Source organism: Mobula hypostoma, chromosome 16 (genome assembly GCF_963921235.1).
Source record: "Mobula hypostoma chromosome 16, sMobHyp1.1, whole genome shotgun sequence".
NCBI classification, from domain to species: domain Eukaryota; kingdom Metazoa; phylum Chordata; class Chondrichthyes; order Myliobatiformes; family Myliobatidae; genus Mobula; species Mobula hypostoma.
The window spans coordinates 22,094,755-22,122,508 of record NC_086112.1 but is presented as its reverse complement, the minus strand read 5'-3'; the positions used below and the strand labels follow the sequence as shown (position 1 = coordinate 22,122,508).

Sequence of the window (27,754 nt, the reverse complement as noted above, 5' to 3'; positions counted from 1 at the left end):
TCCATCTGTTCATATTCTCATCTTTTTCCATGATAATGGTACCGTCCTTTGCTTTCAAACATCCACCTGAAGAACAGAGGAGCTTATTACCAGTGATATTCTTGATTTGTTGATGTAACTTTTTTGGATCAGTGATGGGGATTCTTTCTATTTGCTCACATTCCTGGTTTAACCATTCTTCTTTGGCTTTTTGACATAAGCTTTTAACTTTTTAATCTAAGGACATATTCTATAGGATTTGCTTTCTTCCGTCTCCTTTCTTCCATTAGATTTTTAATTTCATCTGTCATCCATTTATTCTTTGTGCTTTTTTCTTTTTTTGTTATCACTGACTTCGCTGATTCTACCAAGACATCCTTTAGAGAGTTAAATTTCTTTTCTACATGATAGCTATCATCTTCAACAGATTCTATTTCTAGACTTTGAAATCTATTCCTTACTTCAATTGTAAGTTTTAAGTTTTCTTTTAATTAATTGCAAGTAGTCAAGGGATTGTTCAGGTTTTTGCTTCTTTAGTTTTTTAAGTTTTACTTTTACATGACATACTACTGGGTTATGGTCAATATTACAGTCTGCAGCTGGATATGTTTTGCACTGAGTCACTCAGTTTCTAAATTTTTGGTTTATAGTAATAAAGTCAATTTGATTTCTAGTGTTATCACCTGGACTTTCCCAGGTCCATGAGCATCTTGGATGGTTTTTAAAGTAGGTATTCCTGATGACCTGATTATTCATCTTGCACCATTCTACCCATTTCTCACCTCTTTCATTTCTTTTCCCTAGTCCAAATTTTCCTATGGTATTTCCATCAGCACCTTGTCCTACTTTAGCATTTAGATCTCCCATGACAATAACAATATCTTGAGATTTGCATCCATTCTTTGCTTGTTCAAGCTCTTCATAAAATTTATCTATATCTTCATTTGTTCCATCTATTGTTGGTGCTAAATCAAATGGTCGTCCTGTGAATCTAACAAGGAGCATGCTTTCTGATATTGCCAATGTCCTAAAACACTTTTGCCATGTTTTCATCCATAAGAATTCCTACTCTATTAGTATGGGATGTTCCACAAGATAAACTAGTGTTTTATTTCTATTCTGACATGTTCCAGCACTTATCCAATGAACTTCGCTAATTCCCATGATGTTAATCTAGTCTTTCCATTTCATTTATCACATTGTCCAATATTCCTGCTTGATATAGGGTTCTTACATTCTAAATGGCAATCATTTTCTTTTGTATTACTTTAATTTTATGAGCAGTAGCTTGATGACGGTTGGGGAACCCCTGCTGGCCAGAACCAACCCTACCAAGCGAAACATCTTCAGAGTTGTCTTGAAGATCCTCTTGACGCTGTTGTTGTGTGATACATTTTGTGAGTTTGACCATGGTTTTCTTAGCAAATTGCAACGGTGGTTTGCTGTTGCCTACCGTTGGGCGAGCTAAAGAAATCGCCATTTCTCTTCCCAAATGTTCATTCACCTGTACTATAGCCATTGACATTTGAGGTCGTAGCTCATCTGCTTTCTCCGTCATAAGTGCAGTTACTGAACCTGCCAGGTCTGCCGTTGGCCTTTGCCCGTATCCTGAGCAGGAACCCTTGCAGGTGCTGCTGTGCTGGGTCAGAGCGGCCCTGGGAGCAATGAATGACTAAGGCCTAACTCCACTTTCCCCAAAGCTCTGAAAGTCCCCAATCAGAGCCTCATCACTGGTTGCAGTTTAGAGTCATACCCAGGACTGAGTTTAACCATGTCTTTCCTATAGTAGGGTGATAAAAAAATATATGACTTATAGAACTGCAGCATAATGTCCCAAGTCCTATATTCACTGCCCTGACTGATGAAGCCCGCGTGCAAAGTACTTTTTTTTTCATCACTCTGTCCACCTGTGAAGCTGCATTCAATAAACTATGAACTTGTACTCTTAAGTCCCATGGTTCCATTACACTTTCTAATGTCCCACCATTGATAGTATAAGTTTGACTTTGTAAAATGCATCATCTTACATTTATCTGTATTTAAATCCATTTGCTGCTCCTCAGCCTGCTTACCTAACTGATCAAGATTGGCCCATAATCTATAACTTTTTTTTAAACTATCGAGAGGAGTTAATTTCATGTCAGCCACAAGCTGATCATTTTGATAACTAACAAATTACAAAGGTCCCAACTTCGACCCCTGAAGCACATCACAAGTCACTGGCCTCTATTCTGAGAAATAACCCCCAAATACCACCCTCTGCTTCCTCCCTCAAGGCTAATTTTGAATCTACGTAACCAGCTATCCCTGGATTCTATAGGACATAACCAGCCTTTCATGTAGGACCTTGTTTCAGGACTTGCTAAAGTCCAAATATACCCTATCCTCATCTACCCTTTTTGTTATCTCTTTAAAATTAATAGAGTTTGTTAATTTGTTAAAGTTAACATATTTCATGACACATGCTGCTGATAATGATTCTGATTCTCTAAGAAGATTTGTCAAACACAACTTTCCATACGCAATGCCATACTGTCTGCTCCTAATTAGACTTTGTCTATCCAAATGCCTGCAGATCCTGTCCTCCAGAATTCCCTCCAGTACCCTCCCCGCCACTGATGTTAGGCTGACTTGCCTGTAGCTCTCTCAGTTATCCTTGCTACCCTGAAACAATGGAACAACATTAGCAACTGGTGAAGTTCCTGAAGAGTGGAAAGTGTTGTATGAAGCAAGTATCTCTGCAAGGCCTTTTTCAACTTCTTCTCCAGCCTCCCACAAAGTCTGAGGATGTGCTCGGTCAGGCCCAGTATTGGGTCACCTTTTTATCTTAACTTATCCAGCTGTAAGGCTGCAGATACCTCCTCCTTGGTAATATGAATGTCATTCACTCCATCTTTGCTTGTTTCCCTCATCTGTTGAATAACCATGATTTTCTCTGTAAACATCAAGGAGAAACATTCGTTAAAAACTCCACTCATCTCCTATGGCTTGAGATGCTGGTTTCTAAGGGGATCTCTCCCGAGCCAATCTGTTACTCTTAATATAGTTAAAGAACCTCTGAGGATCTTCATTAACCTTACCTGACAGATCCATTTCATACCATCTCTTTGCCCTCCTGATTTCCCTGTTAAATGTATACTTGATCTTTTCTTCTGTCATTGAGGGATTCATTATTCTATGACCTCCAAAACCTAATGTAGGTTTTGTCCTTTTTCCTGTCCAAGCTCAATGTCTCTTGTCAGCCAGAATTTCCTAAACTTGCCAGCTTTTCCTTTCAACCTAACAGGAACAGGCTGCCCTGAACTCTGAATATCACACTCTAATCTGAAAGCTATTAGAATTATGGTCACGAGAGCCAAGATGGTGCTCCCTGACTGCCACTTCAGTTACCTGCCCTGCCTCATTCGCTAGGAGGAAGTCCAGTATTGCACTCTCTATATTATTGACTCAGGCAACTTTACTGGATACATTTCAGAAATTCCACCTCATCCAGGTCCAGTCAATACTAGGGCAACTAAAATCTCCCACTAATTCCATCTGATTATTTTTACAACTATGAGCAAATTATGCTCTTCAAGTTCCCAGTCTATGGTCGGGGGGGGGGGTGGAATCTGTAATACAGCCCCACCAGAGTGATCCTTCCATGTAGAGGACCCCCTTGTAATCAGTGGGAACAGTGGGAAATTCTTTACGTCTAGTCTTTAAGCAAGCACTGGATGCAAGGTTTGATTGTTATCTTTTTTTGCGAAAGATGTTGAAGTTTGACCGTATAATGCTTACTCATATATGTTTTAAACATTCCTAAAAAGTTGATCAAATAAACTATGCATCATACCATTATTTTAGTTTCAATAAACTGCTGATGTTGATTTCCAAGCTTGATGCATGAAGCCCTCTGTTAGTGGGGGTTGACAATGTATATTGTATCCGAGCTGAATATGTGATATGCAAACTAGGGCAATACAAAATGTAGAGCAAACTGTTGCCTGTGCAGCAGCTCCCCTTCTCCACGCAGATGATGAATCCAAAGGAACGGCAGAGATCTTTACAGTTTGGACTAGTGGTGTGCCAGTCAGCGTTGAACTCAATCTAGGACTGCCTTAGGATCTCCAGCTCCATATTTTTTCTTTGGGTTTACTCCCGAAGCCTTCCCCATCAGTGGTTATGGCTGCAAGGCAGTGGAGGTTTGAGATCAGAGCTTTCCTTCTCCTAGATGAACAACCAACCACATCTGGCGAACCCCATTTGCCCAAATCAACTGGCTTTAAGCTGCCAATAACCTGCTTTTGCTCCTTCTGTCAGTTCCACTGGACTTAGTAGTGCAGCTTCATGTGAAGGCTAGAAGCTGGACTTGGTTGTCAGAGGCTATTTGAGATGCACACCATTGGGAGCGTTTAATAGGTCGTGGGAGCTTATCCTCACAGCCTGCCCTGGCTGTGGTAACCAAGAAACCACCATAGCTTGATACCATACCCAATACTGAGAAGTGAAATTTACATGCCAGTTTAACCACTACACAAGATGTAGTGACCATTTCAGATGGCAAATGGCATTTATTTCAAAGGGAATAGAATATAAAAGCAAGAAGATGATGATGCTGACACCAGTCGGGCTACACTTGGAGTATTGTCAATAGGTTTGGGCCCCATATCTCAAAAGGATGTGTTGCCTTTGGAGAGAGTCCAGAGGAGGTTCACGAGGATGAATCTGGGAACGAATGGGCTGACATATGAGGATTGTTTGACAGCTTTGGGCCTGTACTCACTGGAATTTAGAAGAATATGCAGGGGGGCGTGGGGTAAGAATCTCATTAAAACCTTCCTAATGTTGAAAGGACTAGAGAGGGTGGATGTGGAGAAGATGTTTCCTGTGGTGGAGATATCCAGAACTAGAGGGCACAGTGTCAACTTTTAGAACAGAGGTAAGAAGGAATTTTTTTTAGCCCCAGAATGGTGAATCTGTGGAATGCTGTGCCACAGACTGCGGTGGAGGCCAAGTCAGTGGGTATATTTAAAGTGGAGTTTCCTGATTGGTCGGGGCATCAAAAGATATGGTGAGAAGGCAGGTGTATGGGGTTGAGTGGGATATGGGATCAGTCATGATGGAATGGCGGAGCAGACTCGATGGGTTGAATGGCCTAGTTCTGCTCCTACATTTTATGGTCTAATGAAAGATTGTTAATGAATATGGCTTCTTTGAGAGTGGATAATTTGCCAGGCCCAGCTGAAGTACGCAATAGTACATTAGAAGAAGCACAGAGGAAATTATGGAGGCTTGACCATCACTTTTCAATCCTCACTTGTTACTGGAGTGAGGTCAGAGGTTTTGAAGAACCTGTGAACGCCACACTATTGTTTAATAATGGCGAAAGGGATCCATTAATTAATTGCAGGTCAGTTAGTTTATCTTCTGCGGTGAGCAGGTTATTGGGATCTATTCTAAAGGGGAGAAGAAATCTTCAAAAATGTACAGATTTATATTTTGTGACTGGAAACTTCTGATCAAAGGAGTTTTGCAGAGCCTGGAACTCACCATGCTTTTTTTCCCCCCCAATATGACAGAGTGTGGTTTGGAGTGTAACGGAAGGTTAAGCCTGACTAACTTAATTCAGTTTTTGAGGTGTGTTCCTGAGGGCAGTGTCTGTGCTAAGTTCAGTAAGGCTGTTCACAATGCCCCACTAAGCAATAAAATCCGAGAGAATCCGAGGTACAGTGGCAAATTGGATCCAAGGTGACCTGATTTGCAGGAAACGAAGGGTAATGATTGATGTTTATTTTGCGTAAGAGCTCGGAACTCGCTTTTTTTGAATCATTGAAACAAAACAAAGATGTTGGTAGATAATGGAAAAATTGGTAAAAATTTATTTTTTTCAACAGCTGTCTGAAAGTTGTGCTGGTGTACTGGAAGTTATTTCTACTTGTTCTTTCTATGTGTTTGTTGTACTGTATAAAGTTAGATCCAGTGGTTTATAGAGGGATATAGAAATATGTTCAGGCTGATTAGATTGGCATCAGTAAGCATAGCATAGTGGACTGAAGAGTCTGTTTCTGTGCTATGTCTGGCGTCATAACTTAAACTGACATAGATAAATGATACTTGTCTAGTTACCATGTTTATGTTATCATTAAAATCTACTTAATAAAATTCTCATTTGATCTAAAAAAATAGTAATATAGGAGGAAAGGTGAGCCAGACATTGTGATTTGAGTATTTCCAAAATCACCACAAAATGATATTCCTTAACGTTAGTTAAGTGCAGTCATGGAAGTGATTACTTTGACATAAAATATTATTTTGGCTTATGGTTATGTGATCTTTTTAAAGTTGTGGATTTATTCTATTATTATTTACATGCAGTTAAATAACCACATCGGTTAACTGAAAAGAGTGAGTTACAAAGAAAAGTATATAGTATTCATATGTCATTGGGTGTAAATTTGCAATATTAGAAGTAAATTCTCTCACTTCTTGTTGTAGCTGGGAGAGAAATGTCCAGAAGTCTTGGATATTCATTTTGGTCAATGTTACAAGATCACAGATGAAGGCATGATGGCATTGGCACGGGGCTGTCCCAGATTGCAGAAAATCTACATGCAGGAAAACAAACTGGTATGTTCAGATTTCAGGGGTGGCTGAGGATAATATCAGAGCATCCACTTCTAAACCTTCTGGAAAATTGTTTTTAGGTTTAGTGTTGTAGCTGTTAGCCAACATATGGAGTTGGCATTTTTGATTCAGAAGTAACCTTCACTTAGGTAAGAATAGTTGTAGTTAAAGACTTTTTACTCGTGGAATCAACACAAAGCTGATGTCCCAATTCTAGATTTAGAAATGGAAGCTCTGACAATTGATAGAAAAGTCATATTTTAGGAAATACTGTATTATTCTACACATCATTTCTGTTTATGTTCTGGTTGACCATCATTTCATCAGATTTTGTGAATTTAAAATCAGTAAACCAACACGGTAATAAAAATGAGTGTCCACAGGATTAAAAGTGAAACCTCTGTCATATAAACATGTCTGGTTCATGAATGGTTTTCAAGGTCAATATTCGTAGCTTCACTTTATTGAGAATGAATCCCCTTCCTCATCATCTGTATCCTGAGAACTCAGCAGGCTAAGCAGTATCTGAGGAAAGAGGAACAAAATTAATGGAGTGGTTGTTGACCCTGGGCCAGATAAATTATCATCCTGTCATTGATGTCTTGGGCTGATTTCCAAAAACTATTCTCTTTAATAATCACTACTCCTTCATGTCAAGCACCTTTAGAACCTCCTAGGTTAACACAAAAATATATTCTCGGTGTTGTGACTTCTATCACCAATACTCAGAATCGTCACCATGGGCATGTCCCATACCATTACCAAAACGGTTTGATCCTTGAAGACATAGTTGATGGATTGGTCGTGAAGCAGTGTTGCAAATATCAACACAAGGATGTCTAATACTTCATTTTGTTCTTACAATTATAATTGATTCTTGCACAATTGCCCATGATAGCAGAGGCCAGTACCATTAATTGTAGAAATGAAGTTCTATCATCATGTTATGTGTGGATCATTGTGTGAAGTGGATTGTCAGTACTGAAAGCAATGGATGATATGTCAGAGCAAGTGGGAAAGTGTTCTTGATTTGTGTTGGAAACCTGAACATTTCAATTGATCAAACCTGTTCAATTGTCCAGTGAAATTTTGTGAAATGAACTGCAGGGTTAGAAGTGCTATACAAGTACAAACTGATTTGGTTTTGGAATTAGAATTGTGAAAAAAAATCTGCTTTGTCTTAAATGTAAAATTAAATTTCCTTATCTGATTTAGGTTGAATAAATGTTTGTCATTGTTGATGTTTCATTAAGTTCAATAACTATTCATCAATCTTTGCAATTTAATTTTCCCTTTTAAGCACTGACTGGTTTCAGTGGAAATGAGTGGAAGGTGAGGTACTGTTAAGTTAAACTTGAAATAAATCCTCAAGAAAATAAGAACAGGGATAGGTGACCAACTGTTGGATGTAATCATGGCTCAGGATTCAAATCCTCTTCAAATATCTTGATCTTTTAAATAGTTATCGGTCTTGACCTTGAATATATCAAATGATCTGACCTCTATTGTATTTGGTGTGGGGAGCGGGAGATACTCACTGCCCTCTGGTCAAAGAAATTTCACATTCGTCAGCTTTAAATAATTGGCCCCACATTTTGTAGCCTTACCATTTTCTATCCCACTGATGAAAATATCTCAATATCTATCTTGCCATCCCCATTGGAAACTTGAGTAGGATCACCCCTCATTATTCTAAGCTCCAAGGAATGCAGCCCCAAGCTGTCAGGCTTCTCTTGATAGGACAGCTTTTTCATCCCTGGCATAGCCTTGTATCTCCTTTGGACTTGATCCCTTTTTAAGGTGAGGAGAACCAAACTGTGAACGGTTTTTTCCAGGTGCGGCTTTGCCAAGTCCCTGTACAACTAATAAAATGGCTCCTTTCTTAAATCCAACTCCCTTTCCAATAAAGGCCAACATACAATTTATCTTAATTACCAAATGGATCTCCTGCTAATTTTTTTGTGATCACGAAACTTTAATTGCTTGCAGTCTCTTTTCTGTTTAGATAGCAATCTACTTTATGATTCCTCCCATTCAAGTACATGGTCTCCCACTTCCCCACTTTAAACTCTGTTTAGCAAACATTCACTTAATACCTTAATTTATCTATACCTTGATTTAGAATGACAATGTTCTTATCACAACATGAACTTCCATTTTTGTATCATTGGTAAACTTGGAAACCTCACATTTTGTTCCTTCCTCTGGGTCATTTATGTAAATAGTAGATAAATGAGGGCTAAGAACAGATGTTGGAAATTATTAGAATAATAGAACACTACAGCACAGAAGCAGGCCATTCAGCTAAAAGTCATGAGAATTTTCTTCACTGACAATTTGTTAGATGAAAGGCGATCATAGTAAATTCAGTTTTAATCTTGGAAGAATTTTAGCAAGAACCACTGAATGCTGAGGCTTCTAATTTTAAGATTCTAATTTATTTAATTATGAGAACTGTCCATGAAAAATTAAGAAGTGTCAAACCTGATTTTAATCTTTGAAGTATCTGTTTTGGCAAACTGCATTAATGATATGACATAAGCAATCACTTTTCTCAGAGGCAGTACCTCACTATTTGCTGCCCCAACAGAAAACATTCATGTTGTGTAACGTCTCAAGTTTCCTGCATCACACATAACTGCACAAAAATTCATCAAGAAGCTAGTGTTGTGGCCCTCAATAAACACTTACTTATTTAGCTATACGGTATAGTTTGTAAAACCACTTTCAAATCTTTTCTCAAATATTTGATCTAGATCTTAACAACCATATTGTCAATTTACTGCTGATGTTTTCTGATTCTTAAGGTTTAGATTATGTTTTGATCTGAGGAGAATTATTTTGCTAAAATGAATAAATTCAGGAACTACAAAATGCCTTGCAACACACACAAAATGCTGGAGGAACTTAGCAGGTCAGGCAGCATCTATGGAAAAGAGTAAATAATCAATATTCAGGGCCAAGACCTGATGAAGATTCTCGGCCCAAAACGTCGACTGTTACTCTTTCCATAGATGCTGCCTGATCTTCTGAGTTCCTCCAGCATTTAGTGAGTGTTGCTCTGGGTTTCTGGCATCTGCAGATTTTGTCATGTTTGTGATTTACTCCAACATGCCTTGTAATATTTGTTGATTTTAACAATTTTTTAAATCACAGTCAGAAAGATAAACATTTCAAACCTACTTACAAATGAGTGAGAGTGATACATTTATATTATTTAGTGCCAAATAATTCATCAAATATGAGATTTGGTATTGGAAAAAAGGCTCTTAGCCATTTTAAATTTAAACCATTTTTGATATCTTTATCATAAAAGCAATTATTTTACAACAGTTGTGTTACTGCCTCCTCGTGATGTCACAGGAGATTTGTAATTAGGTTTGAGAATGAGTAACTGCCTTATAATGTAAGCTTCAGGAATAAAATGCACAGTACAAAAACAATTGTTTGTTTGCATTTTGTATACTCTATCAATGTGTTTTGTAAGTACACTATGCAACACTACAATTTTACTTATTTCATCATTGAATTGGTTCCGTAATGGGAAAAAAACAATGTATTATGTTTAAAATAATGCTGACCAAAAGCTTTTCAATGGGATAGTAAGCATTACTTGAAAAAGTAGCAAATTTGTTGGTCACAGCAGAAAAGAAAATAAGAAAATAGGAGTAAGCTGTTTGGCCCCAAAAACCTGCATGACAATTCAATGTGATTAATGTGAACAGTACAGTGCAGAACTAGCTCTTCTGCCCATGATGTTGTCCCAACCTCTTAACCTACTCTAAGGTCAATCTAATTAACACACATAAAATGCTGGAGGAACTCAGCAGGCCAGGCAGCATCTATGGAAAAGAGTAAACAGTTGATGTTTCGGGCCAAGACCCTTCATCAGGAAAAAAGAAATCAGGAGTAAGAAGGAGGGGGGAGGGGAAGAAGAAGTACAGGGTTGTAGGTGATAAATTGGGAAGGGGAGGGGTGAAGTAAAGAGCTGGAAGTTGATTGGTGAAAGAGATAAAGGGCTGGAGACAGGGAATCTGATTGGAGAGGAGAGAAGGCCATGGAAGAAAGGGAAGGGGGAGGAGCACCAGAGGGAGGTGATGGGCAGGTAAGGAGATAAAGTGAGAGAGGGAAATAGGAATGGGGAATGGTGAGGAGGGACAGTTACCAGAAATCCAAGAATTCGGTGTTCATGCCATCAGGTTGGAGGCTACCCAGTCAGAATATTAGCTGTCCTCCTGCGACCTGAGTGTAACGTCATTGAGGCAGTAGAGGAGGCCATGGACTGACTCGACATAATGGAAATGGGAAGTAGAATTGAAATGGATGTCCACAGGGAGATCCCGCTTTTACTGGTGGATGGAGTGTAGGTACTCGGCAAAGTGCTCTCCCAATCAATATAATCCAAAGTCTCACTGATATACAGGAGGCCACTCCCGGAGCACTGGAAACAGTAGATGGCACTGGTTCTCCCTGTGTGGCCTCCAGCATTTTGTGTTTATTACTTTGATTTCCAGCATCTGCAGATTTTCTTTTGTTTGTGTTTCTAAGGTCAATCTTACCCTATTCTCCCTCATTCTCCATTTTTCTTTCATCCATGTGCTTATCTAATGGTCTCTCAAATGTCCTTAATGTATCTGCTTCTACTATCACCCTTGGCAACATGCTTCAGACACCAACCACCCTCTGTGTTTAAAAAAAACCTCCTTCAGAAATTCTCCTTATGTTTTCCTCCAATCACCTTAAAATTATGCCCCCCCCCTCCCATATTAGCCATTTTCACCCTGGGGAAGAAAGTCTGTGGCTGTCCACTCTATCTATGCCTCTTATCAGCTCTGCACGTCTATGAAATAACCTCTCATCTTCCTTCATTCCAAAGAGAAAGGCCCTAGATTGCTCAATCTATCCTTATGTCATGTTCTCTAATCCAAGCTGCATCCTGGTAAATATCCGCTACACCCTCTCTAAAGCTTTCACTCCTTCCTATAATATTAAGACCAGAATTGAACAGATACTTCAAGTGTGGTTTAATCAGAGTTTTATGGAGCTGCAATATTACCTCACAGTTCTTGAACTCAATCCCCTGACTAATGAAGGCGAAGATCCTGCTATTAACCCTGTGCCATCAAGTCAGAACTTCCATGCCTGATCTGCTCCAGAGTTTGTTTCCTCTTGTGTACCAGTTCTCCATCAGTTCCATGGTCTTTCAAAAAATTACCTACTTCCTCTTTGCTCACCTCCAATGATCTAGCCTCCAGGTAGTGGAAATTTCAAAGATTCACAATCGTCTGTAAAATGAATCCATAGGCACCTTGGTTTTAACTGAACATCCCCTGATCTCGTAATCATGTTGTCTTATACAACTTCCTTCCACAAGTGGAAACATTAGTTATAAACAGAGATTGGATAGGCTGGGTTTATTTTCCTTGGAATGAAGGAGACCAAGTTTTAAGAGATAAATAAAAATATAAGAAGCATTAAATAGAGTAAATAATCAGAATCTTTTATCCCCCATGGTAGAGGTATCAAAAACAAGTGGTCTTAGGTTTAAGGAGAAAGGAAGAGTTTTAAAGGGTATTTGAGGGGAAAGATGTTACACAGAGAGTGTTCGATATTTGAAACTCGATGTCAGAGAATGAAGCAGAGCCAGATAGGAACATTATGTTTAAGAAACATTTATACAGGCACTTAAATAGCAAGTAAGAGAAGGATATGGATGTAATGCAGACAAATGGGATTGGTGGAGATGGGCAAAAGTGTTTGTAACGGCATAATGGGTCAAAGAGCCGTTTCTGTACTGTAGAACTCTACTCCTCCATGTAATTAATTATTAGAAAACAAGTTAGATTTTGGAGCTCTGTGGAACTCCTCATGCAGTCAGGAAATTACAGGTTCAGATTCAAGCACTTTCAGTTGATGGCTTGGCTGAAAATGCGTCCCACAAGCTGTCTCACACTTTTTTTTTACCATAACCTTATCTGATATTATGTGAAACCTATGTTGGTTTCTCCAGGAGTTCAACCCCAGTTGTAGCTACCAAGATTTTTTAATATATCCATAGAAGCCTATATTGTTTGCTTTGATATTGCTTGCCATTTTTCTCTCAAAATCAATCTTCCTCTTCCTATTAACATTTTTAGACTCTCACTGCAAGGTCTGTAAGATTCTCGGTCTTTGATCTCCCAGTAACCTTTACCATTTTCTATATTCCAGTCTTTAATATTTTCCTTGACTTCTGTTAACCATAGGTGGCTCACCTTTCTCCTGCGATCTACCTTTCTAATTGGGTTAAATTTCTGCTGAGTGTTGAGAACTAACTATTTAAGTATCTGCATTGCTCATCCACTGATCATCCAGCCTATTTACTCAGTCCACCTCAGATAACTCTAGCTTCATACCACTGTAATTGAACCTATTTAAGATGAGGATCCTGGTCGTGGGCCCTAGGTATTCACATGCAAACTTTATCCAAAATTTTATCACATAAAATAAGGTGTATTTGTTTCCTTAGGGGATCCTGAACCAATTTTTGTTATTGTTGCTTATTTATTATGCAATTATCAGAATTAGGATGTAAATGGAGCCAGTGCCACCCAGTTACACCCATGTGGCCAGTTAACCTCCTAACCCTTTTGTCTGTTGGAATGTGGGAGGAACCCGGAGCACCTGGAGGAAACCACGCAGTCATGGGGAGAATGTACAAGCTCCTCATAGGCAGCTGTGGGAATTGAACACAGGTTGCTGGTGCTGTAATAGTATTATGCTAACTGCTGATTGTGTGGCTCGGAGATAGAAATGGGGATCAGCTGAAATCCAGTAGACTGAAGACAAGCATTGGCCAAAGATTAAAGATAACATAAAACAGAGGAGCAGATTGAAGCCATTTGGCCTATTGAGACCGTTCTGCCATTCAATCATGGCTTATTTATTTTTCCCTCTGAACCCCATTCTCCTACCTTCTCCCTTTAACCTTTGACACCCTTACTAGAGAGGAGGAAAATGCAATGGAGGAGCAGGAGGCCTCCATCAGTAGTAGCCTCTGTTGCTAAAGTGATCCCTGATGCCACACAAGCAGGGGTTTTGCAGGATGTTGTGAAAGATCTGAGGATCAAGGTATTTTGGATGATATCAGTTGGTGCTGCCACCAAGCATGATAATGCTGATAGGAAGCCAAACCCACTGGTTGGATGTACTGAGGCAAAGGGCAACTGAACGGGGGTCCCTTGACCAGGGAAATGACTGGTATTTTCTGTTACAACTGTGGAGAAGGTGGACATTTCAAGTGGGAGAGTGAAGGACAGAAATCTTCAGAAAGTAAATCAGCGGTTAATCAGAGACGAAAAGAAGTAGAACTACGGAGGGACTCAGTAAAGGAAAAGGCTGGTGTTTTGGAAAGAATATGTTCCTATCAGTGTATCAAGGCAAATACTAAAGTACAAAACACTATTCCTGAAGGTTTAGATCTGTGATGTATTCATACGAATTGAAGGTATTTATGCTAGAGCCATACTAGACACAGTTTCTCAAGTTACTTTGCTTCGTAGATCCTTTTACAACTGGAATTTGACACATTTACCATTGACACCAAGTGATACCCTTGAGATTCGGGGCCTCGGTACTGATGAGTAACCATACGATAGTTACTTGTCATTGAAACTGGAGTTTTTGGAAGCAGATGTTGGAGTAACTGAGACTATTGACACACCACTGTTGATCTGCCCAGATCTGGTTGAAAAGGGTGGTGCTTCTATTCTTGTGGGAACGAATACTCCAGTTGTGAGAAGACTTGTGGGAGCACACAAGGAGAGAAATGGAGATAACTTTTTGAGTGTTGGGTCTATACTCCTAGTGAAATATGTCACTACCATTTACAAATGGATTAGAGGTCCTGACATTACAAAATTCTTTTCAAAAGTGTGCTATTAATGATGGCTTGACTATTTTTGGTAGGGAGAGAGTATAATGCCCTGGTTAAGATTTTTACTGCTATGCTGTAGGTATTTCATTTGAGCAGTCTCAAAGAGTGTCTTTTCTGCTTTCAGCATGTTTGAGTTTGAGCTAAAGATAAAGGGTTGTGATGTTCATGCTTAGAAATGTAGTGTCATCCAGTCAAGGTGGTGGAATTGGGAGAAAGCTCTAGAGAACGCTAGGTGAAGAAGATTTTGGTAATGGACTCTGGTGTGGGTTGAGGTCTCTTTGGCAGGAGCTGGGGGAAGACGGGAAGATGGCTGAGGATCCCATCCCTGTTGCAGAAGGTGCTTTCTGTAGATGAATGGCTTGAAGAAGGGTGGACTAATATTCCTATTGGAGAGCCCGTTTGTTCGAGATGGATTTCAAGCGACAGTTGAAAGGTGGTCTGTGCTTTTACGCAGACCGTGTGTCCAGTGTGCGAGTTAGAGACAACTTTAAGATGAGCTCCAACTTATGTACACATTTGGACTAGGTTAACTGTAATGGGTCCTTTTTATTATTATTTTTTTTCTTTCCTACTAACTGTTCGATAAAGCAGCAATTTGTAAATATACTTTCTTTATAATTGTATGCAGTGTCTGATCTTTATTTCTTGTCGATGGGTAATTGCAAGTGGCCAGCATTAACACAGTATTTGCTCAGATCGGGGTCCGGGTTAGTGAGATAACCCAACCTCCTGGGTTTGGTGGGACCCAAGTCATATTGACCCTAGACGTACAGAGTCTTTGAAAGGTGGTTTTCTCACTGCTGAGTCCAGTGGCGTTTTGCAAGAGGCTAATGAGCTGCAAATCTAGAAACGCCCAATAAAAAGGAGTTTCATATAAATTAAGTGGATAAAGGGAGCAAAGTAAGAGAGGTTTTCATGGGTTTAGAAATCTGATGGTGGAGGAGAAGAAGCTGTTTCTTAAATGTTGAGTCTGTGTCTTTGGGTTCCCGTACCTCCTCTCTGATGGTAATGAAAAGAGGGCCCCTCACGGGTGGTGCGAGTCCTTAATGACGGATGCCCCCTTTTGAGACATTGCCTTTTGAAGATATCCTTGATGGTGGGGAGGCTAGTGCCCATATTGTAGCTCAGGGGTCCCCAACCTTTTTTGCGCTGCGGACCGGCTTAAGATTGCCAATATTCTTGTGGACCGGCCGACTGGGGGTGAGGTGGGGTAGGGTTGCCAACGGACAAGAGTATTGTTTGCCCTGAGAAAGACTACAATGACGATGAAGCCTTGCGCAGGCACCAGTGCGCATGTGTGACCTGTGCATGCGTGACCTGCACATGCGTGTACCTGCCGATATTATTCTCTGCAAATCTTTTTTGGCAATTCTGTTCGGGGGTGGAAGTGGGGGGAGTGTTAATCACGACCGAAATATTGGTAATAAGTGGCTAATACACTCAGTTTCGTTTCTAAAAGGGTTTATCTAACGAATTTAATATTAAACACACCGCTTATTTTCCTCACATGAATATAGTGATAAGTCAATCATCAGGGGAGGACGGGGAGCTTGAAGTATGTGTTGAAAGAACTTCCAGTAGAAGTGGTAGAGGCAGGTTTGATATTATCATTTAAAGTTAAATTGGACAGGAAAGGAATGGAGGGTTATGGGCTGAGTGCAGGTCGGTGGGACTAGGTGAGAGTAGCTTTCGGCACGGACTAGAAGGGCCGAGATCGCCTATTTCCGTGCTGTAATTGTTATATGGTTATATAAGTCACTTATAATAGCATCATAACATTTTAAGTAACGTTTGGATATTAAACATACAGCGCATATTTTCCTCGTATGAACATATAAAATCATTGCAACGCACCAATATCGCTGAATCAGTGGGAGCCCTGGGCTGAATACTTGTTTCCCTGCAACAAGACGGTCCCATCGAGGGGTGATGGGAGACAGCGATACTCGAACGGGGTTCCTTATGTCCAGTCTATTCCACAATTTAGTTTTTGTCGCAGAGATATGTTGGAAATGGAAGCAATGTTTTCAGTGCTTCCGTAAGCTATCTCAGGATATTCAGCCTTCACTTTGATCTAGAATGCCGGCAGAGATGTTATGTCAAACACACTTTTCAGCCCGCCGTCATTTGCAAGCTTGAGGAGTTGATCTCCTTCCCGCGCTGACATGGATGACGCGTGCGTAATGGCTGTACAGAGGGCATGACTGGCAATGAGGAAAGGTGCAGCTGACTCATATCGCCAAATCATATCGTTTCGCTGCGGCCCGGTAGCGCATGCTTTGCGGCCCAGTACCGGTCCACGGCCTGGTGGTTGGGGACCGCTGTCGTAGCTGGCTGAGTTACAACCCTCTGCAGCCTTTCCTGATCCTGTACAATGGCCCCTCCATACCAGACAGTGATGTAACAATTCAAAATATTTTCCACGGTACATCAGTAGAAATTTGCTAGAATCTTTGGTGACATACAGGTGTCCCCCGCTTTTTGAATGTTCGCTTTAGGAAACCTCACTGTTACTAAAGACCTACATTAGTTACCTGTTTTCACTAACAGAAGGTGTTTTCACTGTTAGGAAAAAAGGCAGCACGCGTCCCGAGCAGCCGCTCTCCCCTGGATTCGGAACTGCATTCTCACCGGCATTGCTTAAACACGTGCCTGTGAGCAGCCGTTAACAAGATGAGTTCTAAGGTATCGGAAAAGCCTAAAAGAGCTCGTAGGGTGTTACACTTAGCGTAAAAGTAGACACAATTAAGCGTTTCAATCGTGGTGAACGAAGTAAGGACAAAGTGAGTTTGGCTTGTGGAAGTTGACGAAGATGATGTTGAAGAGGTTTTGATATCCCATGACCAAGAACTGATAGATTGGAAGAGCTGATGCAATTGGAAGAGGAAAGGATAACAATCAAAACTGAATGCAGTAGCGAACGGACCGAAAGTGAAGTCGTCCAGGAACTGAACGTGAAGCAACTGCATGAGATTTTCACTGCAATGATAAAGTACAACTTTAATTTTCAAAGGGTACGTCGGTTTAGGGCATATTTGCAGGATGGTTTGAGTGCTTACAAAGAACTGTATGATCTAAAAATGCACAAGGCTAAGCAGTCAAGCAAGCCTTCCACATCAGCCACAGCAGACGACGAACCTCGACCTTCGACATCGAGGCAGGCAGACATAGAAGAAGATGACCTGCCTGCCCTGATGGAAACAGACGAAGACGAGATGACACCCCAGTGTCCCACCACCCCAACCCCCGGGCCGCGGAGAATGCCACAGTAGCCTGTACGCACCCAGCACACCTTTAAGAAAAAAGCTGAAACAAACAAGCTAATTAATTATGTGCTGCCTGGCACGTAAATGTTGGCCCAGATCAGAGGCGATTGCAGATTAGTATCAGTTGGCAGCCTGGAGGGTGGGGGCCACTGCACCACCCCAACCTCCGACGACTCAGCCTAATACACCATCATCAGTGTGCTCGATGTCTTGCCGATTCCTGTAAGTGATACTATACTGTACATACGTTATTTCTACTTTATGTCAGCTGTGTATTTTTATGTGTTATTTGGTATGATTTGGCAACTTCATAGCTTAAAGGTTACTGGAGAGCACTTGCACTGTGTTTTTGCTGATGGCACTTGCGTCGTGTTTCTCCCGAGAGCGCTTGCGTGAGATTTTCGCTATGGAGAAATGTGCGGCAATGATTGTGGAAAAGTATTTCTACTTTATAAAGGCTGTGTATTCATCATATCATTCCTGCTTTTACTATATATTACTGTTATTTTAGGTTTTATGTGTTATTTGGCATGATTTGGTAGGTTATTTTTAGGTCTGCGAACGCTCACAAATTTTTCCCATATAAATTAATGGTAATTGCTTCTTCGCTTTATGACATTCCGGCTTACGAACCGTTTCATAGGAACGCTCTACCTTCGGATGGCAGGGGAAACCTGTACCAAATCTCCTAATGAAATATAGCTGCTGGCATGCCTTCTTTGTAATTGCATCAATATGTTGGGCCCAGGATAGATCTTCAGAGAAGTTGACACCCAGGAACTCGAAACAGCTCATCCTTTCCACTATTGACCCCTTGATGAGGACTGGCATGTGTTCCTTTACCTTTCCGTTTACTGAAATCCACATTCAGTTCCTTGGTTGTACTAATGTTGAGTATAAGGGTGTTGTTGCGACATCACTCAGCCAACCAATCTGTTGCACTCCCGTATGCCTCCTCATCACCATCTGAAAACAATTATCTGAACAGTTGAATCCTACAGATATATTAAAAGATCTAAAACCCCAAATATTTTCATGTGCACTGTTGCTTTTAGCTCTGAAGCAAAGACATTATGTTTAATAGTATTTGTTACTTGTTAAGAGAGGGACTGGCTGTCCTGCAGACATATTACTTAAAAGAAACATTTCTTGGGTGATATCTTTGATCTTGAGGAGGGAATATCATGAAAAGAAATTGTACAGAGTTCTCACCATTTTAGACTGCCCTTACCTTTGAACCATTTTCACTACCATTATGATCTAATATTAAGTTGTCATTTAAAATGCTGTTTTAGACAGAGAGATAAAGCAGTCAGTGTGCATTAAAGAGGTTACGTTACATCCAAACCAGTCAATTGAGGTTCAGGTAATGATACTATATAGCAAACAATTTTTACATTTCATTTGTCATTAATCTCTGCCAAGCTTCACTTAAGTTCCTAGTCTTATTCCTCTGTGTTCTGCAGGCTATCATGCAGAGAAGTAATTTAAGGCAGACAAGAAATAAAAGATCAGAATCTCTGCAATCTCCAATGAAATCACATATTTTCTCATGAAAGTTCTTTTTTCCATTTTAAGTTGTTTGCAGATGAACATATGGAAACAGAAGTTCCTAAATCTTAATTGCTGGGCCCCTCTCCCATTTTCCACTCTGATTATAAACAATTAATTAAAACAATCTGCTTCTCAAATTTCCAGTCTCTTCTAACTTTATTGAACAAATTGCCATGAAGCGGGGAGGGAGTATAAGATTTTCTGAGAGGAGATAGAATTGTACGGAAATAATCTCCTCCAGACAAGTCCCATTTACAGGGACAATGTTGGAAAATGTGTCATGATTTCACAGGCCTACTCCAGTTGATAGGTACAAAAGAGTTACTATATTACACTAGACTCACATTTCTTGAACATGCACTCAACCAGATTATCTCAAAGCGTGTTTCTGCCCCTGAATGGGAAGTTTATTTCAGTGACTTGCTATTTTATTGAACTCTTGAGAGAAAATACTATACTATTAAAAGATAATTTATGGAAGAATGTGTTAAAATGAATATGGTTTCTCATGGTAAAATGTTTCATACTCTGTATAAAGAATGCCTGAATGTGGTCTTCCAGTGTTCTGGTGAAAATGCAATGCATCAATAACATCACTAAAGCAAATTAAGGGGACATTTTCTTATTACTGCTTGTAGGCCTTGGTTTGCATTTCAGCTGCAGTGCTTTTCTGTATTGCAATATTAGCTTCAAGTGTACTTGATTGTCATTAAAGTATTAATGGATGTTCTGATGTTGTAAGAGCCACAAGTAAATATTTTTTTAAATGAGTGTCGCTTGATATCTAAATAACAAATGCTGTTTTAATTGTTATGTCTGTTTTCAGATAATAGTTAAGGAAAGGTGGATGGTGTGAAAAAATGCAACAATTGAATGATGCCCTGTATGATAACATACAGTAAAAACATTTAGCGGTTGGAAAATATTTAGGTTGATTGGTAATTTTTGAAGTGGCTGTGGTATTTTGATCTCTGTAAAGTATTACATTTTGTAGATGATATCATCTGTGTGCTTTTAAAAATTCTCATAGTAGAACAGAGAAATGCACAGGCCAGAAGAGGGAGTGTATGTATCAGCAAAGTTCAACAATCAGCAGTGTTGGTCTAGAGAAGCCAAGGAAGCATTAGCTTTATATTTTGAGCTTTGCTGCTAGTGAATTGTTAATGTGTTTTATATTCTTGGAGATATCTTATTCATAATCTTAACTAAGTTAACAATTTAATTATAAAGATAAGTGTAAGATATGATTCCTGTTGAAGGGTCTCGGCACAAAACGTCAACTGTTTACTCTTTTCCATAGATGCTGACTGTCCTGCTGAGTTCCTCCAGCATTCTGTGTGTGTTGCTTTGGATTTCCAGCATCTGTAGCATCTAACTACATTGTATTAGTATAAAACATGAATTTGTTTTTCTATCACTTAGTTGGCACAATTAAAAGATGCACAGATTAAACCTTGGCTTCTTTTAGTACAGTGTGATCACCTTCACCTTCTGACCAATGTTGGAAAAATATCCAAATTGGAAAAAATACTTGGCATTTCTCTTCTTGGGCTTATTTTCCATCTGTTTGATTTATTTCCCTCCATTTATTTAACTGCCTGTCTGCAGTTATATTTTGTAAAGATGAATCCAGATGGAAATTTAAAAAAAGGATTATTTTAATCTTCTGTGTGACCAGTTGTACTATCTCCAAGTTTCCTGATGATACAAAAGCTGGGTAGTAGTGTGGGAGGTGAAGAGGATGCAGATAGACTTAAGAGAGATAGAGACAGGCAAAGTGAATTCCAGAGAATTGTAAAATAGCATGTAACGTAGAAAAATATAAAGTAATCTATTTGGACTTAAAATAAACCAAAATGAGTTGTGTTTTGTTTTTAAATAGTGGGAAGTTGATTTTTTTTTGGCATTCTATCAGATCTGGGTATTCTTGCACATAAATTGCTAAAATTTAACATGTGAATGTACCTAGCAGTTAGAAACACAACAGTACATTGACCATTACTGTAAGAGAATTTGAGTGTAAGGGGATGGATGTCCGAATGAAATTACATAGGTTCCTGGAGGAACTCCTGGAGTATTGTGTGCTGGTCTGGTCACTCTAATTCAGGAAGGTTGCACTAGTGATAGAGGGAGGCAGATTTACCTGATTAATTCCTGGAAATAATATTTTATCATGTGAGCAAGCAGACTGTCAATGAATAATAAGTGATTTCATTGAATAATACAAAACCCTGGAAAGGTGGATAACTCTCTCAACCTGGAAACATCTGGACAGCAAAGAAGCATATGTCAGGATGCTCTTTATCAACTACAGCTTGGGATTCACTGCTATCACCCCCTCAAAACTAATCAATAAGCTTGTAGACCTTGGCTTCAATACATCTTTGTACAATTGGTTCATTGATTTCCTCACTGCAGACCTTAGGCAGCTTGGATTGACAACAGCATCTCTTCCACAAACTCCATCAGCACAGGTGCACCACAAGGCTGTGTGCTCAGCCCCCTGCTCTACTTATGCACAGCTCTAATGCCATATTTAAGTTTGCTGATGACACCACTGTTGTAGGCTGAATCAAAGGTAGTAACGAATAAGCATGTAGGATGGAAATTGAAAATCCAACTGCGTGGTGCCACAGCAGCAATCTCCTACTCTGCGTCAGCAAGACCAAGGAGCTAATCATTGACGAGGAGGAAACTGGAGGTCCATGAGCCATTTTTCATCAGATGATCAGAGGTCGAGAGGGTCAGCAACTTTAAAATCCTTGGTGTTATCAATTCAGAGGATCTATTCTGGGCCCAGCATGTAAGTACAATTATGAAGAAAGCTCTGCAGCGCCTCTAGTTTATTAGCAGTTTGTGAAGATTTGGCATGGCATCTAAAACTTTGAGCTTATATGGTGGAGTATGTATTGACTGGCTGCATCACAGCCTGGTATGGAAACACCAATGCCCTTGAACAGAAAACCCTACAAAAAGTAGTGGATACTGCTCAATCCATCATGTTTAAAGACCTCCCCACCATTGAGCACATATACATGGAGCGTTGTTGTAGGAAAGCAGCATCCATCATCAGGGACCCCCACCACCCAAGCCATGCTCTCTTGCTGCTGCCATCAGGAATAAAATAGAGGAACTTCAAAAATCATACCATCCGGTTCAGGAGCAATTATTCAGCTATTAGGCTCTTGAACCAGAGAGGATAACTTCCCTCAGCTGCACTTGCCCCATCTCTGAACTGTTCCCACAATCTATGAACCCACTTTCAAGGACTCTTCATCTCATGTTTTCCATATTTATTGATTATTATTATGGTAATTTTTTTCTTTTGTATTTGCACAGTTTGTCGTCATTTGGACACTTGGTGTCCGCCCTGGTAGGGGCAGTCTTTCATTGACTCTATTATGGTCTTAACTCTATTAAGCGCTGAGTGCTGGGAAATAGCTGAGGAGCTGAGGTGAGTGTGCTTTAAAAGGAGTGTGGAGCGGGGACTCGGGATGGTGTGATCGCGCGACTGTCGCAGCAGGAGGAGGAGTGAGGGGCTTGGGAGAGTGCTGAGTGCTGGGAAGCAGCTGAGGTGAGTGTGCTTTAAAAGGATTGTGGAGGGCAACTGAAGGGTTAAACAGAGTGTTGATTAGTTGATTTAGAGGGAGTGAGTACAAATAAAAGGAGGGGTAACTGAAGAGGAGCGGCCAGTGTGTGAGTGGCTCAGGGTAGGAGTGGAGCTTAGAGGCTTTGGCGAGCAGAGGCTCAGGATGAGCTTGCTCCCAGTGAGGTAAGGCCAGGTAAGTTCCTTTAATTAATTTAATTAACTTAGGTGTAGGTAATGGAGACAGCAGTTAGGGCAGTCGAGTGCTCTGTATGCAGTATGTGGGAAGTCTGGGACAGGACAATTGTCCCTGATGACTACACCTGTAAAAGGTGCATCCAGCTGCAGCTCCTGACAAACCGAGTTAGGGAACTGGAGCTGGAGTTGGATGAACTTCAGATCATTCATGAGGCAGAGGCAAAAATAGACAGGAATTTCAGGGAGACAGTCACCCCTAAAAGTCAGGAGGCAGGTAGTTGGGTGACTGTCAGGAGAGGGAAGGGGAATAAACAGAAAGAGCATAGCACCCCTGTGGCCGTTCCCATCAACAATAAGTACATCGTTTTGGATACTGTTTGTGGGGACGACCTACCAGGGACAGGTTTTAGTGGTCGCGTTTCTGGCACCGAGACTGGACCCTCAGCTCAGAAAGGAAGGAGGGAAAAGAGGAGAACAGTAGTGATAGGGGATTCGATAGTTAGGGGGACAGATAAGAGGTTCTGTGGGAGAGATTGAGAATCTCGGGTGGTCTGTTGCCTCCGTGGTGCCAAGGTCCGCAATATCTTGGATCGAGTTCTCGGTATTCTCAGGAGGGAGGGTGAGCAGCCAGATGTCGTGGTCCATGTAGGGACCAATGACGTGGATGGAAAGGAGGAAGAGGTCCTGCAAAGAGAGTTTAGGGAGTTAGGTGCAAAGTTGAAAGACAGGACCTCCAGGGTTGCATTCTCAGGATTGTTACCCATGCCACGTGCTAGTGAGGCTGGAAACAGGAAGATAATGCAGCTAAATACGTGGCTAAGAAGATGGTGTAGGAGGGATGGCTTCATGTTTCTGGACAATTGGGCTTTGTTCCAGGGAAGATGGGACCTGTTCCGACAGGACGGTTTGCACCTGAACTGGAGGGGGACTAACATCCGTGCGGGTAGATTTGCTAGTTTTGCTGGGGGAGGGGAACCAGAGTGTTAGAACAGATATTTGGTGGAGGTGGATAAAGGTCATGTGAGGACTGCATGTATAGACAGAAATCAAAGGTTTGTACATGATAGAAATATTCTCAGGTGCATCTATTTCAATGCAAGGAGTATTGTAGATAAAGCAGATGAGCTTAGGGCATGGATTGGCATGTGGGATTACGACATTATAGCTATTAGTGAGACTTGGTTGCAGGAGGGGCAGGACTGGCAGCTTAATGCTCTGGGGTTCCGTTGTTTCAGATGTGATAGAGGGGGAGGAGTGGCATTACTAGTCAGGGAAAATGTCACAGCTGTGCGTAGACAGGACAGCCCAGAGGGTTTGTCTACAGAGGTCATATGGGTGGAGCTGAGGAACGGAAAAGGTGTGACCACACTAATAGGGTTGTATTGTAGACCGTCCAATAGTCAGAGAGAATTGGAGGAGCAAATCTGTAGAGAGATAGCAGACCGATGTAAGAAATGGAAAGTTGTAATAGTAGGGGATTTTAAACTTTCCACATATTGACTGGGACTCCCACACTGTGAAAGGGCTAGATGGCTTGGAGTTTGTCAAATGTGTTCAGGAAAGTTTTCTAAATCAATATATAGAGGTACCTACGAGAGAGGATGCAATACTTGATCTCCTAATAGGGAACCAGACAGGTCAGGTGACAGAAGTATGTGTAGGCGAACATTTTGGGTCCAGTGACCATAACGTCATTAATTTCAAGTTAATTATGGATAAGGATAGGTCTGGTCCTCGAGTTGAGGTTTTAAATTAGAGAAGGGCCAATTTTGTGGAAATGAGAAAGGGTCTAGGAAAAGTGGATTGGGATAAATTTTCTGGCAAGGATGTGTTCAGTAAGTGGAAGGCCTTCAAAGGCGAAATTTTGAGAGTGCAGAGTTTGCATGTTCCTGCCAGGATTAAAGGCAAAGTTAACAGGCATAGGGAACCTTGGTTTTCAAGGGATATTGGCAACCTGGTTAAGAAAAAGAGAGAGGTATATAGCAGGTGTAGGCAACAAGGAACAAATGAGGTACTTGAAGAGTATAGAAAATGTAAGCAAATACTAAAGAAGGATATCAGGAAGGCAAAAGGAAGACATGAGGTTGCTTTGGCAGATAATGTGAAGGTAAATTCGAAGGGTTTCTACAAGTATATTAAGAGTAAAAGGATAGTAAGGGATAAAATTGGTCCCCTAGAAGATCAAAGTGGTTGTCTATGTGTGGAGCCTCACGAGATGGGGGAGACTTTAAAGAATTTTTTTGCATCAGTGTTTACTCAGGAAACTGGCATAGCGTATATGGAAGGAAGGGAAACAAACAGTAGTGCCATGGAACATATAGAGATTAAAGAGGAGGAGGTGCTTGCTGTCTTACAGCGAATAAAGGTAAATAAATCCCCCGGGCCTGACATGATATTTCCTCGGACCTTGAGAGAGACTAATATAGAAATTGCAGGGGCCCTGAGAAATATTTAAAATGTCCTTAGTCACGGGTATGGTGCCGGAGGATTGGAGGGTAGCTCATGTTGTTCCATTGTTTAAAAAAGGCTCCAAAAGTAAACCAGGTAATTACAGGCCAGTGACCCTGACATCAGTAGCAGATAAATTATTATAAGGTGTTCTGAGAGATTGGATATACAAGTATTGGACAGCCAAGGGCTGATTAAGGATAGTCAGCATGGCTTTGTGCGTGGTAGATCGTATTTAACAAATCTTGTAGAGTTTTTCGAGAAGGTTACCAAGAAAGTAGAGGAAGGAAAGGCTGTGGGTGTTGTCTACATGGACTTTAGTAAGGCCTTTGACAAGGTCCCACATGGGAGGTTAATTCAGAAGGCTCAGACACTAGGTATCCATGGAGAGGTTGTAAACTGGATTCGAAATTGGCTGTGTGGGAGAAGACAGAGAGTGGTGGTGGATGATTGCTTCTCAGACTGGAGGCCTGTGACTAGTGGTATGCCTCAGGGATCTGTGCTGGGACCATTGTTGTTTGTTGTCTATATCAATGATCTAGATGATAATGTGGTAAACTGGATCAGCAAGTTTGCTGATGACACTAAGATTGAAGGTGTTGTGGACAGCGAGGAAGGCTTTCAAAGCTTGCAGAGGGATCTGGACCAACTGGAAAAATGGGCCAGAAAATGGCAGATGGAATTTAATTCAGACAAGTGTGAGGTGTTGCATTTTGGAAGGACAAATCAAGGTAGGGCATACACAGTAAATGGTAGGGCACTGAGGAGTGCGGAGGAACAAAGGGATCTGGGAGTTCAGATGCATAATTCCCGCAAAGTGGCATCACAGGTAGACAGGGTTGTAAAGAAGGCTTTTGGCATCCTGGCATTCATAAATCAAAGTATTGAGTATAGGAGTTGGGATGTTATGGTGAGGTTGTACAAGACATTGGTGAGGCCAAATTTGGAGTATTTTGTGTAGTTCTGGTCACCTAACTATAGGAAAGATATCAGTAAGATTGAAAGAGTGCAGCGAAGATTTACTGGGATGTTGCTGGGTCTTCAGGACTTGAGATACAGGGAAAGATTGAACAGGCTAGGACTTTATTCTTTGGAGCGTAGGAGAATGAGGGGAGATTTGATAGAGGTTTATAAAATTATGAGGGGTATAGACAGCAAATGCGAGTAGGCTCTTTCCACTTAGATTAGGAGAGATAAATACGAGAGGACATAGCTTTAGGGTGAAAGGGGAAAAGTTTAGGGTGAACATTAGGGGGAACGAGCTGCTATCTGACGTGGTAAATGCGGGCTCACTCTTAAGTTTTAAGGATAAATTGGATAGATACATGGACAGGAGAAGTCTGGAGGGTTATGGACTGGGTGCAGGTCAGTGGGACTAGTGGAATAAAGTTTTGGCACAGACTAGAAGGGCCGAATGGCCTGCTTTCTGTGCTGTAGTGTTCTATGGTTCTATAGTTATTGGATTTATTGAGCATGCCCGCAAGAAAATGAATCTCAGTGTTGTATATGGTGATGAACATGTACTTTGTAAATTCAATTCTATTACTACTTCTACATCGACTCAGGCCTAGGTGGCCGGCGTCGGGCACGATGACGGACTCTCCACTTCTCCCTCTCAATTATATTACAGAAGAGATTAATAGGAGTTATAGATATCAAAGGAAAATGCACTGCTCCTTGTTACTATTGATGGAAAGGATGTGAATGTGGTGGGGACCTACAAGTACCTGGGGGTGCACCTGGGTGACAGACTTGAGTGGAGCACCAACTCAGAAGCTGTGTAAAAGGGCCAGAGTCGCCTCTACTTCCTGAGGAAACTGAGGTCCTTTGGGAGTGCAGGCCTCTCCTTCACGTGTTCTACCAGTCTGTTGTCGCTGGTACATTCTTCTATGGGGTGGTGTGCTGGGGCAGTGGCATCAACATGGGTGATGCCAATAGGCTCAGTAAACTGATTAGAAGGGTTGGCTCTGTTATGGGAGTCAAACTGGACATACTGGAGATTTTAGAACAAAGGACCCTCCAGAAAATCCTGGCAGTTCTGGACAATGTTTCTCAGCCTATGAACAGAGGAACAGATCTAGGACAACTGTGCTGCTTCAAAAGGGCTATGTGAAATCATTCTTATTCTTGGCCATCAGGCTCTGTAATGCTAGCTGGAGAAGTGATCTTGTAATATTTGACTTGTAAATCTTGTACATCTTA

General features: G+C 40.9%; 1 protein-coding gene across 4 annotated transcripts in view; it reads left to right on the top strand.

The window, feature by feature from the left end:
• The window catches only part of fbxl17 (F-box and leucine-rich repeat protein 17), a 694,756-nt gene that overhangs the window by 60,923 nt on the left and 606,079 nt on the right, over positions 1–27,754 (top strand). For 3 of the 4 annotated variants that reach the window (XM_063068624.1, XM_063068623.1, XM_063068626.1), the window contains one exon: positions 6,457–6,588. The exons of the other annotated variant lie outside the window; for it this stretch is intronic. In XM_063068624.1, coding sequence (XP_062924694.1) covers positions 6,457–6,588 — 132 coding nt within the window. The remainder of the gene's footprint in view (positions 1–6,456; positions 6,589–27,754) is intronic. 4 annotated transcript variants of the gene reach the window in all.